The sequence below is a fragment of the Perognathus longimembris genome, chromosome 13, assembly GCF_023159225.1.
Source record: "Perognathus longimembris pacificus isolate PPM17 chromosome 13, ASM2315922v1, whole genome shotgun sequence".
In the NCBI taxonomy this organism is placed as follows: domain Eukaryota; kingdom Metazoa; phylum Chordata; class Mammalia; order Rodentia; family Heteromyidae; genus Perognathus; species Perognathus longimembris.
Window position 1 is genome coordinate 2,313,412 of NC_063173.1, and position 15,330 is coordinate 2,328,741.

Here is a 15,330-nt window from a genome sequence, read left to right on the forward strand (position 1 = left end):
GTTATTTGAACAGATGATGCTTCTCTTTTCCTCCTGTGCTTGCCTCCTTTTGGAGGCTTGGGTCCAGAGTTGTGACTCTAGGCTCTCCTACAACGAACAGTAAGACAAGTAACTTAAGTACATAGTGCCTCCATCTCCTTACCTGTACGTAGGAAGGTACAGCATCAACATAAAGCTTATAGAATCAAATGAAGCATCAAAAAGAAAAGTACATATAGCACAGTAATCTGCTATATAGCAGTGACATTCTTTTCCACTCTTCGTTCCAAACTCCCATTCTCTCTAGTCCCAACTTTTCCAACATGGCCATGTTTTGTTCTCGTTATTAAGTTCTAGACTCTACAATAAGCCAGGACAACAAATCTGAGAGGGTCTGCATCAGGGCAGGCAGTGGCAGTCTAGAACTAGAAAAAGAAAAGATTCTGGAGAGAACTCCAGGAACTTAACCTTGCTGAGCCTTGACTGCCTCGGCGATAAAATGGACTTCATACTTACTCTTCTCAAATGTGACTGCGGAAATGGGTTCACTAACAGACCTGGAATGATTAAGGAACTATAATATAACAATTATAGTCCTAATGAAGCATAATCACTGGGTTCTATAAAGACTCACTATGTGAATACAAGGCTTAAAGGGGTCCCCAAGTTCCAATACTTAGAAATGAAGGAGAACTGCTCAAAATGAAAAATAAACCTGAGGCATTTGAAATGCTACTTAACTAAAAAGTATGAGAAACTTTCAGTATTCAAGGCTAACATGTGAATCATATGTTGGATTCATAATAGTACTTATTAGATGTTAACATATCTGAAATATAAATTGATATTTTAGAACAAAAGAATGCTAGAAATTATCTAATGCAATTGCTATATTTTGTAAAGGAGTAACTTGCTCAATATTACATAGCAATTAGGAGGCCAATGTGAGGCTAGAACCCAAGTCCCCTGACTCCAAAGCCAGGGCTGAGTCCCCTTATCTATAATGCTTGTCTTATCACTAACTGATATCAGAACCTACAATTATGGAGGCCAGAACAGAGGTACGGAGCCACAAGACCACCTCTGGCTCTGTCTGCTCTGGACTAAACAACTGAACTTGTCTAAGGAGGTCAGAATATGCTCACCTGTTTTGCTGCTGCTGAGGCCAAATCACTCTGCTTTAGATACAAAGGGGCCGCCACATTCCACAGCTTTTCCTGCAAGGCCTATTCAGATGAATGAGAGGACAGAGCACAGCGGTCACAAAAACGAGCATACTAATGTACACGAAACTTGAGATCTGCAGTTTTGTTTTGCTTTGAAATTCTACTATGATGGGGATAAACTGCCACTGCATATTGCATATTCTTTAAGCCAATAAGCCCTACCCGTTTATGTAATGTGGTCAATGAACTCCTGCTCATTTGACTCTTGGCCCAAAGGCCCTGGTCTTACACTCAGATCAGTTTTGGAAACAGTAGGTACCATGAGGCCTCAGTAGAATGCGCAGGGAAGCAAGCTTCCTGCACTCATTCAGAGTCACTGGACTAACCTGAGCAACCTTGTTCCCTGTCAGGGGATCTTTGTTCTTTGCTCCCTGCTCTATCGCCTGCGCCATACTTCCAGCCCTATTCTTTTTTTTTGCCAGTCCTGGGCCTTGGACTCAGGGCCTGAGCACTGTCCCTGGCTTCCTTTTGCTCCAGGCTAGCACTCTGCCACTTGAGCCACAGCGCCACTTCTGGCCGTTTTCTATATATGTGGTGCTGGGCAATTGAACCCAGGGCTTCATGTGTACGAGGCAAGCGCTCTTGCCACTACGCAAGTGTCTCATGGGCTTTCCTGGCCTGGCTGACCTCAAACCATGATCCTCACATCTAAGCCACCTGAGCAGCCTGGGGTTGCAGGCATGTGCCCCTGATGCCCAGACGTTTTTTCTTTTTTGAGACAGGGTCTAACTATGAAGCCCAGGCTAGCTTCAAACTCATGATCCCCGTCCCAGCCTACAGGATACTGGGATTGCAGACATGCGCCATCACACTGAGTTCTCAAAGACGACCTCCTCTTCTTCTCTTCTTCCTCTTGGTAACAGAGTTTAAACTTAAGAGTCTCATGTTAGTAGGCAAATGCGCTACACTTGAGCCACTTGGGCCTTGAACCACACACCTTGAGCCTCAAGAGCCTTCTTTTTCTCTTTATGTGCAGGTCCTGGGACGCTGAACTCACTACCTCATCTACTGCTGTTCTCCTATCTAGCCCTCTCCCCCTCCTCACAGTTGGCGTGTGCCATACCTTCAGCTCTTTTTTGTTCTTCCCTCATTAATTGGCGATAAGAGCTTAGCAGATTTGTTTGCTCAGGCTGCTGTCCCACATCCCACCTCAGATCTCAGCCTTCTGAGTAGCCAGGCATTGCCACCAGTACCCAGCCACACGTCTTTAATTAGAGACAAGTAGAGGCGTTACGGAGAATATAACTTTTCCACTGCTAAGTGACTGCAAGGATTGTAAGATTTTCCACTTAAGGATTTGAATACTGCTGGAACAATCAAAGTACATTCTTATTACTACAATTATAAAAATAACCGATCATAAAAAAAAAGGGGGGGCTGGGAATATGGCCTAGTGGCAAGAGTGCTTGCCTCCTACACATGAAGCTCTCGGTTCAATTCCCCAGCACCACATATATGGAAAATGGCCAGAAGGGGAGCTGTGGCTCAGGTGGCAGAGTGCTAGCCTTGAGCAGGAAGAAGCCAGGGACAGTGCTCAGGCCCTGAGTCCAAGGCCCAGGACTGGCCAAAAATAAAAAAATAAAAAATAACTGACCCAAACCAACCTTGATGAGAAGTAGTTGACACCTAAGATAGGTAGCAGAGAAATCAGCAACTCCTGCTAATTCAGACTGAAGTTCTCCAAGTCTTTGTAGATCTCTACAGTAAATAAAACCCCAAGTCAAATACAGAGTAACCAACATAAAAATCAAGTCAAAAGCATGTTACCATTTTATTTCTAGGGAGTTAAATTACAACACCAAGTGCTGGAGTAGAACAGTATAAATAAAACAGTACAAAGAAACTGGTTCACTCTCTTTGATAGCACTTTCAGCAGAATCATTTAGGACATAAAACTGTATTGTTATAAAGCCAAATATACTGTAAAATATTTTCATCAGAAGGCTTATGATAAGAAGTGATCCTAAGGAAATGTTCAACAAAAATAAGCAACTTTATTTCCCATAACATTTCATTGTTGTATGGACCATTATTGTAAAACAACCCACAAACTACTGAAAGATCCAATCATAAAGGAAGTCCTAAGTAACTCATGGTATACCTAGCTGATAAATATTCTACAGCTATTAAAAGTATAAAGTGACAATAGGTATATGATCTCAATTATGAAAAACGATATTTGAGAAAAACATAGAAAAGCAGTTTTCTGGATGGTAATATCAGGGTACCTTTTAAGTCCCTTCTTCCAGCTGTATTTATTTCTAAGATTTGTATATAATGAGATTTAATATCCTATCAGAAACATTTAAAAACCTTTTAAAAAGATATTATGGTAGAGATTAACTTTATTGGCTGCCTACCCAGTTAGACATTCTCTACTTCTACACTAGCAGCTAAATTCTGATTTTATTCAAGGCAGCATGTCCCAGTTCCAAGTACAGCCTGATCAACTAAGCAACTATTTCGAATCACCCTAGGTCATATGACCTATGCTGGCCTTTGCAGCCCAAACAGAAGAACTGGCATATTTTCCACAGCCTGCCTGCCTGTCTCTCTCTCTCTCTCGCTCTCTCTCTCTCTCTCTCTCTCTCTCTCTCTGTTTCCCTCCCCTCTCCTCAGCACCACATACATAGAAAAAGCCGCAAGTGGCGCTGTGGCTCAAGTGGCAGAGTGCTAGCCTTGATCTAAAGAAGCTCGGGGACAGTGCTCAGGCCCTGAGTTCAAGCCCCAGTACTGGCAAAAACAAAGAAAAAAACAACCACTAAATGTTGAAATTACTAATATTTTGGGGTGTGTTGCTTTTTGATTTCCTGACACAGGTGTTTATTTGTTTATGATGCAGTTTTACTAGGCTGAGACGGTCTTGAACTCCTGGGCTTGTGACCCTCCTGCCTCAGCACTTAGATAGCTGGGACTAGACTATATAGGCACATGCTAGTGTGCCCAGCAAAGCAAACATGTTTTTCTATTATTGCAGTAATTGTGTATATTCATATATCCAGATAAAATGTTAAAAATTCCAGTTATCAGAAAAACTATTTCAAACTAGCTTGCAGTGACTACTTGTATCTTGCTATGATCTGAATGTTTATTTCCTTCCAAAATTCACGTGTTGAGATCCTAGCTTCAAGTGCTGGTATTAGGAGGAAGGGCCTTGGGAAGGCCATGTGACCATGAAGTGATGAGAACAGAGGCCTTGATGCCCTTAGAAAAGAGGTCAGAGTGCTCCTTCTTCGATGTCACAGTCTGAAGATGCAGCTAGAAGCTGCTGTCTTTGTGGAAGGAGGCTGTCACCAAATCTGCAGTTGCTTTTCTCTTGGGCCCCGTAGACTCTAGAATTGTGAGGAATCGAATTCCTTGTTTAGAAAATGTGTGTAGCTACCTGGTCTATGGTATTTTGTTACCAGAGCCTCAGAAGCCTACAGCTTTCCCTTGTGTAACTAGAAATTGGATGCGTGGTACGATTGAGTAGCTCATTTAGAACCTTAACCTAGTTTCTTTGTATCTGTTTAGATTTTTCATGTACTCAACATTAGCTTTATCTAAGGCATGTTTTTGGTGTGATTTCTTGTGGTCACTAGTGACATTTAGAGCTGTAAGTATTCTTGCTCAGTCCAGTAAGAGACAAAGAGCCAGGTGATGGTGGCTCAGGCTGCAATCTCGCTACTCAGGAGATTGAGATCCAAGGATTGAAATTCCAAGCTAGCCTGGGCAGAAAAGTTCGCAGGAGACTCTTACCTCCAACTAGCCTCTCAAAAAATGGAAGTGGCATTGTGGCTCAAGTGTAAAATGCAAATGATTCTATAAATTGTACAATTAAATCAGTCTCCCTTCCTGTTTCTTTTTTTTTTTGGCCAGTCCTGGGCCTTGAACTCAGGGCCTGAGCACTGTCCCTGGCTTCCTTTTTGCTCAAGGCTAGCACTCTGCCACTTGAGTCACAGCGCCACTTCTGGCCGTTTTCTGTATATGTGGTGCTGGGGAATTGAACCCAGGGCCTCATGTATACAAGGCAAGCTCTCTTGCCACTAGGCCATATCCCCAGCCCCCCTCCCTTCCTGTTTCTATTGCCTGCTGCCCTATTATGCTTTATACCTTGCAAGACTAAAATCACCATGACCAGTTTCTTTTGGATTGTTCCAGACAAGTTGGTTTTCTTTTCTGTGTGTGTGTGTGTGTGTGTGTGTGAATACTCTGTGTGTTCATGTGTGCAAGAGACCTAACACTTCAGCGCAGCATTCACAGAAATCTGCTTCATTAAAAAAGAAAGAAAGGGGCTGGGGATATGGCCTAGTGGCAAGAGAGCTTGCCTCGTATACATGAGGCCCTGGGTTCAATTCCCCAGCACCACATATACAGAAAATGGCCAGAAGTGGCGCTGTGGCTCAAGTGGCAGAGTGCTACCCTTGAGAAAAAAGAAGCCAGGGACAGTGCTCAGGCCCTGAGTCCAAGGCCAAGGACTGGCCAAAAATAAATAAATAAATAAATGAAACAAAATATCAGAAGATTTGTTTTAAAAAAAGAAAGAAAGAAAAAGAAAGAAATCTGCTTCATTATTAGTACTATTTTGCCAATTCTAGGGCTCGAACTCAGGGCCTGAGCTCTGTCCCTGAGCCTCTCTGTGCTCAAGGCTAGCACTCTACCAAGTGAGCCACATTCCCAGCCCCTCCTTCATTATTTTATACTGGCAACATCAGAAAGCATGAACAGTAACTGAAGGAAGCCGGAAGATAAAGGGCACTACTAGGAAAACTTTCAGTTGTACAGATAAGGGCCACTAGGAAAACTGTTTCAATTATAATACCAGGTTTCATAGCAGCCTGGACAAAACTGTACACAGAAGATGGCACTCTAATCTTGAACCCATAACTAGTGCTCCCTCTAGGGACCTTGGTGCCAGGAAAGAAATGACCCACAAAAGGCTCCATCCACGGTAAATTATCCCCAAAGGCATAATGTCCTCTCTCATGAATCTGACTGACTTAAACTGGTCCTGAAGTACCTGCTCACACGTGGGAACCTATTACAATAAAAGGCAAGACTGTGGACCAGCTAATCACAGCTGTGAAGGGATTTTGGTGTTTAACTGGTCTCTTTCATTTCTTTGATGTTCCTCCACCAAAACACAGCCCAGAATCCTTCTACTTCTGAAGCATTTGCAGTAAACACTGACTAGCTGATGAGACACTGACTGCCTCTAGGTGTTAGGTTACTCAGTGCCCCTGGACTCGAGCAACAAGGTTCTCAATTGCACCGTGCAAGGTGCAACCCAATCTAATCAGCTATGGGACACCTGACATACACAAACAAAAACAGAAATTGGCTAGCCCTGGGCAAAACCTTTTGTGATCTAGTGTTTCTTCTCCTGCTCACAATGCTCAGGAAGCCTTAGTCTAGATACGCCCCGGAAGACAAGACATTAATTAGTAGGAAGGACAGAGGCAGAGCCAGCTGCAGTGGTGCACATCGATCATCGTAGCACTTGGGAGGCGGAGGGGAAGGAATACCACCTAAAATACACTATGTAACCATCTCCTTCACTGACTCAAAAAAAAAAGGTCAAAAGTACCTTCTATTAACCCTCACAACATGAATCTGATTAATCACATTTCACTGAGCATGAAGCTCAAACCAGCATTTAAGTGGTTTACCCAAGGTCACAGAATCAATAACTAGCAAAAAAAAAAAAAAATAGGACGCAAGCCAGGTCTACTTAACTCCAAAAGATTTTTCAAACCATTATCATATTACGTCATATTACATATTATAGTACATCTCACTTATTTGTTATTGATTTTTTTTTTACTTATTTATGAGCTACAGCAAAAGGAGACAAGACAAACTGACCTAAAACCAGGTAACACTGAAGCACATTTCAACTTCGATTCCGCAGAAGAGTCCACCCTAGAGACATACTCTCTTCACCAATCCTCAGTCTATAATGCCTATAAATAGTATTTGTTAAACACATTGGGCTTTTCCTTTCTTTTTAGCTCAATAATATTTTTATTCACTGAGAAAACAAAACCACAATTAAAAAAACACAAACCACTGCGACTCAGTGCTTGTGCTATACTGCCACCACCTCCCCTCCTCCGCTTTTTTTTTTTTTTAAAACGGTGTAATAATTGTTTCCCTACGTTGCCCAGGCCAACCTGAAACTTGCCATCTTCATGCCACGGCCGCCCTAGTGTGAGGGTTATACATCTGCACCACCATATACTGAGTAACACTTTTGAAAGTTTACACAATAGAGAGAACTGTTTTTTTTTTTTTCTTTTTTTTTTTTTTGGCCAGTCCTGGGCCTTGGACTCAGGGCCTGAGCACTGTCCCTGGCTTCTTCCCGCTCAAGGCTAGCACTCTGCCACTTGAGCCACAGCACCGCTTCTGGCCGTTTTCTGTATATGTGGTGCTGGGGAATCGAACCCAGGGCCTCGTGTATCCGAGGCAGGCACTCTTGCCACTAGGCTATATCCCCAGCCCGAGAGAACTGGTTTTTAAGTCACTGTTAAAAGATAGTGAAAGAGACTCACAATGTGAAAATCAAATGGTGTTTATGGCTAGAAGTTTCTTTTAACCTCTTCCATTCACTATCAAATTTACAACTATCTCAGTAGAACTAAGCAGTATTAGAAATTGCAAAACATGTATGAAGTCAGAACTTTTCAAAGGCTATCTTCACTCTGTACCCAGAAGATTATAGATTTATTTCTATTTCTTTAGTTTATGAATGGATTACCTAACTACAAAATATGTGCTATTTTTTTTTTTTTATGCCAGTCCTGGGCCTTCAAGAATTCAGGGCCTGAGCACTGTCCCTTTTTGCTCAAGATTAGCACTCTGCCACTTGAGCCACGGCGCCAATTCTGGCTGTTTTCTATATATGTGGTGCTGAGGAATCGAACCCAGGGCTTCATGTATACCAGGCAAGCACTCTTGCCACTAGGCCATATTCCCAGCCCTTGTGCTATTCTTTAACAACATCAACAGTTGCACATCAAAAGGAGAACTGTGCAGACTTCAACCATGGTATGCCTTATTATTTAGAATTGGTGTGTAAAAGAAGTACATTTCAGCCAGGCACAGGTGGCTCATACCTGTAATCCTAGTTACTCAGGAGGCTGAGATCTGAGGAGCACAGTTCAAAGCCAGCCCAGGCAGTAAAGTCTATGAGACGCTTATCTCCACTTAACTACCAGAAAAACTGGAAGTAGCATGGTGGCTCAACGTGGTAGAGTGGTAGCCTAGAGCAAAAAAAGCTCAGAGACAGTGCCTAGGTCCTGAGTTCAAGCCCCACAACTGACCAAAAAGAAAATAAGTATATTTGTACAGATTCTAGATAAATGAAGCTACATCTGTTTCACACTGAAAGGAGCTGCTTTATTTAAAAAAAAAAACAACACAACTCTATTATGTAATACTTCTAAAGTGATATAGTCCCTGCAACAATAATATGTATTTCCAGAAATAGCACTACCCTGGACTTAGACAAAAACCCAAACTCTGAAAAATCAGAGGTCACTCATTTAATAGGCATCCTGAGAAACAGTAGATAAACGGCTGCAGCATTCCTTAAAAGGCAATATTCTTATTCAAACAAGATAACAATGTTAGAAAATTTGGATTGAATTTACTTGTAAAACAGAAGAGTATGCCACTGCATCAAATGAGCCACAGTTAGACTTCAATTTTCCAGAAAAATTTCACAAGGGCCCAACTATAATCTATATGAACTGTTATTCTCTAAGTGCTTTCACACATACTGTTTCAATAAACTCACAACAGTCCTACATAGTAGCTACATAGTAGCGTAGACTTACAGATCAAAGAGTTGAGGGCCCAAGATCACCCAACTAGGTGGTTAGCACTAAGGCTTGATCCAGTCTTTTCAAATGTTAATCATCCAGCACAATCTATGTTCTTATCCAGGCCATGCTATTGCTTGTCCTGGATAAATTTTTTTTCCCTTTTTTCACGCATCATTCATTCTTCTACGCACTCTTCAGTTCATGGCTTAGACCTCCTAAGGATGGATCAAGTGTCCCTTTCATCCTTCTAGAGACCCACTATGCTTATTCTACAACAGCATTTATACACCATTCTGAATTTCCTATTTACTACTCTCTCTCTCACATCAGGCTGTAAGAGTCCTCACTGTACATACTGTCTTGTTTACTAATGTGTAACAGCACAGGGCTTACAATGAATACTCAAACGTAAGAGGGAAGATGGGTATTGGTGGCTCACATTTCTAATCCTTGTTACTCAAGAGACTGAGTTCTGAGAATTACACTTCAAAAACAGCCCAAGTAGGCAAATCCAGGAGATGTTAACCTCAAAAAAAGTGGAGGTATATCTAACATTCTGTGGCTCAGCCATGAGCAAAAGAGCTGAATGAGAACTTGAGGTCTAGAGTTCAAGCCTCAATCCCAGTCCAAGCACAAAAAAAGTAAATAGGAGCTGGGAATATGGCCTAGTGGTAGAGTGCTTGCCTCATATACATGAAGCCCTAGGTTCAATACCCCAGCAATACATATATAGAAAACGGCCATAAGTGGCGCTGTGGCTCAAGTGGCAGAGTGCTAGCCTTGAGCAAAGACAAGCCAGGGACAGTGCTCATGCTCTGAGTTCAAGGCCCAGGACTGACCAAAAAAAAAAAAAGTAAATAAAAATAGGAACAAACAAATAAGAGGAATGAATGAACCTCAGCTCCTTACTAGGAGCGTTCTCATTCTTCGTAAAACTGGTGTCATTCTAGCTCGACTGTTTTCAATTTTAGTGAAATAAAGTTATCAAGTATAAAAATGTATACTATGGGCATTTGACAGTAGCCAATATAATAAAGGAGTAAAGAGACGTACAAAGCATCAGTCTCTTCGTGTGGAGATGAAATATAGCCGGAAGAAAATGTTACCTATCAAAACCTTTTAGTATCTGGCTTCCTATTTAAACCATGACAACTATACTTTGCAGCAAACACCTAGTGAGCTCCTATAAGGTATCTCAGATAGAGGGAAAAGCAAAGTAGTTATGTCAACTTCCAGAAACAATCATTTCCCAGAGCCCCAGTGAACAGCAGCAGACTTTCTAGAGGTGATATTCCATCAGGCTAAACAGCTGTTTGAGGGATAAAATATACACTAATAGTAATCTATGTATGGGGCCCAATTCTAATTAGAGACCGTTCTGTGTGAAGCCAAGTAACATTTTACTTTTCAACAACTATAGAAAGAGTTCATTTGTAAAGCATCTTAGGGGTCATGAGAACTAATTGCCACCTGACCCAGAAATCTTCCCTGCTACGTTCAAATCCAGGTCCTATCCCTTCCTAGTAAACTGTTTACCATCTGTTATGTTTGTAAAGCATACTAGGCCCTCATTAGCCAGCACTCCACTAGCTTTTCTTTCTGGATTTATCACCAGCCCATTACCCTTTGTAGAATGCACTCAAGCCAGAAAGAACATGCCTAGGACTGGCCAACCCAAAGCTCAGCAAACCTAGCACCTTAGAAAGTCATGAAGTCAACTCATACCAGCAAGTGCTTGCCGAGCACATGTGAACAGCCCGCACTGCAGCTAAAACCCAAACTGTCTTCCTTTTGTGCATTTTTTATTTGCTTAGTGAGGAGGGGATAAAACTATCAGGAAAAAAACCCTACATGTTTATTTAGCTAGAAATGACTCAGAGCTTATTATCCTGGGCTTAGGGCCAAAAACCTCATTTAGTGCCCTCTAAACACCATGGTAAAGGAGAAGAGAAAAAAACAACTATTGAGGGCTCCTTTCACAGGCGACAGAACTAAACCTTGACTCACAGCCGAGAGCAGCCCACAGCTTTACAGAAGGGTTAGAAAACTTTTCTGGAAAAAGGTCACATGGTAAATATTTTCAGCTCTGTAGACCAAGTGGTTTCTGTGGTGACTATACTTAGCTACGCTATTGTAGCATGCAGCATCTGCCGATGAAGCCTAGACAATGGAGTGTGACTGTGCGTCAAATCTGTCTTTGCTGTTTATTTTGAGGTGAAGGTGGGGAAGGTACCAGGCATCAATGCTCTGCCACTGGGCTACATTCCCAGCCCTCAGCTGAATCTTGCTTGCAAATGCAGGCAGCCAGCCCAATTTGCATGACCTCTAGCTTAGAGCACTGGCACATCACAGGAGCTCGGTAAATGTCAAGTATATGACTGAATGTACATCTGAGAGAATTGTCATGCTAAAGCCACTTCGACTTTCGAGGAGTACATTCTAGTTCCCTGTCTTACATCATTGCTGATTACAGTGATGGTGTTCACATGAGCGTTATGTTGCTTTGAGTATCACTTAGCGTTAGCTTGTGCGACCTGTACAGTCTTCATTCTGCTGAGTTTCCTTTGACAGGTTCAGTCTGGAAGACCCGAGCTGCTCTACAGCCTATCTGGCTCACACTATCACCACAAAGCAGGCTATGGTTGTGAGTCTAGGAAATGTGTGGCAAACTTTCACTTGAACTTTGTTTTGTGCATCTTCTGTCACTTCTAACAAGATCTCCTACATGTATTTATTTGCAAAGCCAAGAACATTGCAGGACCTTTTAAGCCAGTGGTATTGTGTGGTTCAAACGAAGGGCTCTGCATTTGTGAAGTGTACTCTGCCACTTACACCAAATGCCCAGTGGTTTTGTTTTACTTTTCAAATAAGATCTTACCAGGTGAGCCTGAACCAAAATCCTCCGATTTATGCCTCCCATGTAAGTGAGATGAAATGTGCATGCCACTCAGCTCTGTTTCTTATCAGTTAAGTTGGGGTCCTCCCAATTTCTGCCTCCTAAGTAGCTAGGCGTACTAGCTAGGATTACAGGCATTGGGGACATCACCCTGCTGGCTTCCCAGTCCCCCTTGGCTCCGTTCTAGATTGTAAGTGACAATACTCCGCCACAAAACCATTTCCTCACCAAGTTGAGACATTAGATCCCTTCCTGCTTGGGACTCAGACATACTCCTGGGGCAGCTGTCCCTGTGAGCCCTGACGGTTTTCCTAGAGCGCAGCCGTCCATGTACCTCAACATGCTGCACACTTTGCACACCCACATTCAATGTGCATCCACCCACAAGGTAGGCGTGCTCTCCAACGTGTTCCTGTCCCATGGCACTGCTAGGGCTGGGATGCTAGGTTTGCATAGGGTTACTAGATTACTAGACCATCCATCTTCCTCTCCAGTTCGTTACTCTCATCCGACACTAGCCAGTCCCTAAGTCCTCTAGATGAGTGTCCTAGAGGCCAAAGCAGTTTGGGAGATGGGGCACAGACTGGTGCAGGCTCTCTCGCAGATGCCAGGTTTTTTATTTGTTGCCAGTTCTGGGGCTTGAACTCTGGACCTAGTGCTCTCTCAAAGATTCTTTTTCTCAAGGCAAGCGCTCTACCACTTAAGCCATAGTGCCACTTCCAGCTTTTTCTGAGTAGTTTACTGAGTCTAAGAGTCTACAGACTTTCAAACCACGATCCTCAGATCTCAGCCTTCTGAGTAGCTAGAATTACCTGGCCACCAGTACCTGGCCAGATTCCAATTTTCATCTTGTCCATCTTCCCACACTGTGCTGTCTGCAAAGTTAAAAGCTGTACTTCCCACACTCTTGAGATAGGTTCCAACATGACTTAGTATTGGCCAATCAAACACACACTTCTAAGTTCTGCCTATGTCCACCTTGCCTCCATGGGATCTCCAAGGGCAAGATCCTATCTAGCTAAGGCACAACTAGCACAGGGCTTGCTTCTCAATGTGTGGAATGAAACCACGGACCCAAGAATCACTGAGGGTAGCCAGTTGCTAGTGGCTCACACCTATAATCCTAATTGAGGCCAAGTACCAGTGCTTCATTCCTGTAATCCTAGATGCTCAGGAGGTTGATATGTGAGGACCAAGGCTCAAAGCTAGATTGAGCAGAAAAGTTGGAGGGATTTTTATTTCCAATTCTATCAACTAGCAAAATGCCTGACTGGAGGTACGGATCAAATGTGTTGACTATGAGCAAAATATCTGAGAAAAGGACTGAGCTCAAGCCCTCATACCAGGGGAAAAAACAAAAACAAATTGTTAAGAATTATTAAGGACTGGGATGCAGGCAAGAGGTTGAGCTTAAGCCTGTGTGGAGAGTGTGAGCTTGAATGCAATAAATAGGCACCAGTGGCTCACACTTACGTAACCCTAGCTACTGAGAAGGCTGGGACCTGAGGATCAAAGTTCAAACCCAGCCTAGGCAGCAAAGTCCAATTAACTACCAAAAGGCCAGAAGGAGAGCTATGGCTCACGTGGGACAGTGCTGGCCTTTAGCAAAAAGAAGCTCAGAGACATAGCCCAGGCTCTAAGTTCAAGCCCCAGGGCTGGCAGACACGCACGTGCCCATGCACAAGCACACACACAACTGCAAAAGGAAAAAAAAGGTCAGGTATGAAATCCATGCCCTTGGGCTGGGAATATGGCCTAGTGGCAAGAGTGCTCGCCTCCTATACATGAAACCCTAGGTTCGATTCCTCAGCACCACATATATAGAAAACGGCCAGAAGTGGCGCTGTGGCTCAAGTGGCAGAGTACTAGCTTTGAGCAAAAAGAAGCCAGGGACAGTGCTCAGGCCCTGAGTCCAAGCCCCAGGACTGGCCAAAAAAAAAAAAAAAAAAGAAAGAAATCCATGCCCTTAATTCTAGTACTAGAAAAGCTAGAGTCAAAAGTTCAAGGCCGGCTGGGGATATGGCCTAGTGGCAAGAGTGCCTGCCTCATATACATGAGGCCCTGGGTTCGATTCCCCAGCACCACATATAGAGAAAATGGCCAGAAGTGGCGCTGTGGCTCAAGTGGCAGAGTGCTAGCCTTGAGCAAAAAGAAGCCAGGGACAGTGCTCAGGCCCAGAGTCCAAGCCCCAGGACTGGCCAAAAAAAAAAAAAAAAAGTTCAAGGCCAGGGGCTGGGAATATGGCTAGTGGCAAGAACACTTGCCTCGTATACATGAAGCCCTGGGTTCCATTCCCCAGCACCACATATATAGAAAATGGCCACAAGTGGCGGTGTGGCTCAAGTGGCAGAGTGCTAGCCTTGAGCAAAAAGAAGCCAGGGACAGTGCTCAGGCCCTGAGTTCAAGCCCGAGGACTTGCAAAAAAAAAACACAAAAAAAGAAGAAGAAAAAAAAGTTCAAGACCAGCCTGAGCTACATTTCAAGATCCTGTTTCCAAAGGGGGAGGTGGGGTGGAGACCCACAATACAGAGAATTATTAATTGAATGTGACAGATACCACTCTTCCTCCGGGAAGATCAGAAGAGATTTCCACCAAGCTGATAAACATTATCAATATTTTCTTCTTCCCCCACACCTCCCCTCATGCCCCCTACTTAGAGAGTAAATAATAAAGCTGCTTTTTACTAATGAAAAATGACTGTCTGGCACAGCTTTGCTCCCTCCTGGGTGGCTTCTCTCCCCTACACCCTGAGTACCAAGTCATCAAATGCTAGTTAGGCAGCGGCCGTCCCAGTGAGGACCACATCCTCTGGCCCCCTGAGGCTAGCTATGGTGATGACACTCATGCAGGTAAAACTAGAGAGTGCAACTTCTGGAGCAAATCTTTACAAGTGGCTGGGAGTGGGAAAGCCGTACTCTTGTGTTTTCCTTTGTCCCACAGGCAAGAATGGAGAGGGAATCGTGAGCTCTGAGGCGGTCAGGCAGAGGCCACCTGAGGCCAGCGGTGCAGACACGGGCAGGAGTGACCCCAGAGCCGTGACTACCATCCCAGCTCTGCCCCGCTGGGTCAAAGAATTAACCTTGTCCTATTAAGCCACTGTTGCTTCACACTTTGTAACCTAATAAACAAAGAAAATTTTAAATACCTTTCCATAATTATCTCTATTTTTCTTTACTCATTGAGTCATGAACACAAAAAGCATTCTTTTCTCCATTTCCCTCTCTCTCTCTCTTTTTTTTTTATCTTGTGCCTGTCCGAGGGCTTGAACTCAGGGCCTGGGTGCTGTCCTTGCTGTGCTTTTTTGCGCAAGGGTAGTACTCTAAACACCTGAGTCACAGCTCCGCTTTGGCTTTTTAGTGGTTTACTGGAGATAAGAGTCTCACTGACCTGCCTGGGCTGGCAGGGAACTGTGGTCCTCAGAGA

At 43.5% G+C, this 15,330-nt stretch overlaps 1 protein-coding gene across 3 annotated transcripts in view; it reads right to left on the reverse strand.

Annotated features, from left to right (window-relative positions):
- Ints4 (integrator complex subunit 4) overlaps positions 1–15,330 on the reverse strand; it is a 94,451-nt gene that overhangs the window by 33,221 nt on the left and 45,900 nt on the right. For all 3 annotated transcript variants that reach the window (XM_048359647.1, XM_048359648.1, XM_048359646.1), the window contains exons 16-17: positions 2,810–2,903; positions 1,125–1,205 (exon numbers count right to left, since the gene is read on the reverse strand). In XM_048359647.1, coding sequence (XP_048215604.1) covers positions 1,125–1,205; positions 2,810–2,903 — 175 coding nt within the window. The remainder of the gene's footprint in view (positions 1–1,124; positions 1,206–2,809; positions 2,904–15,330) is intronic.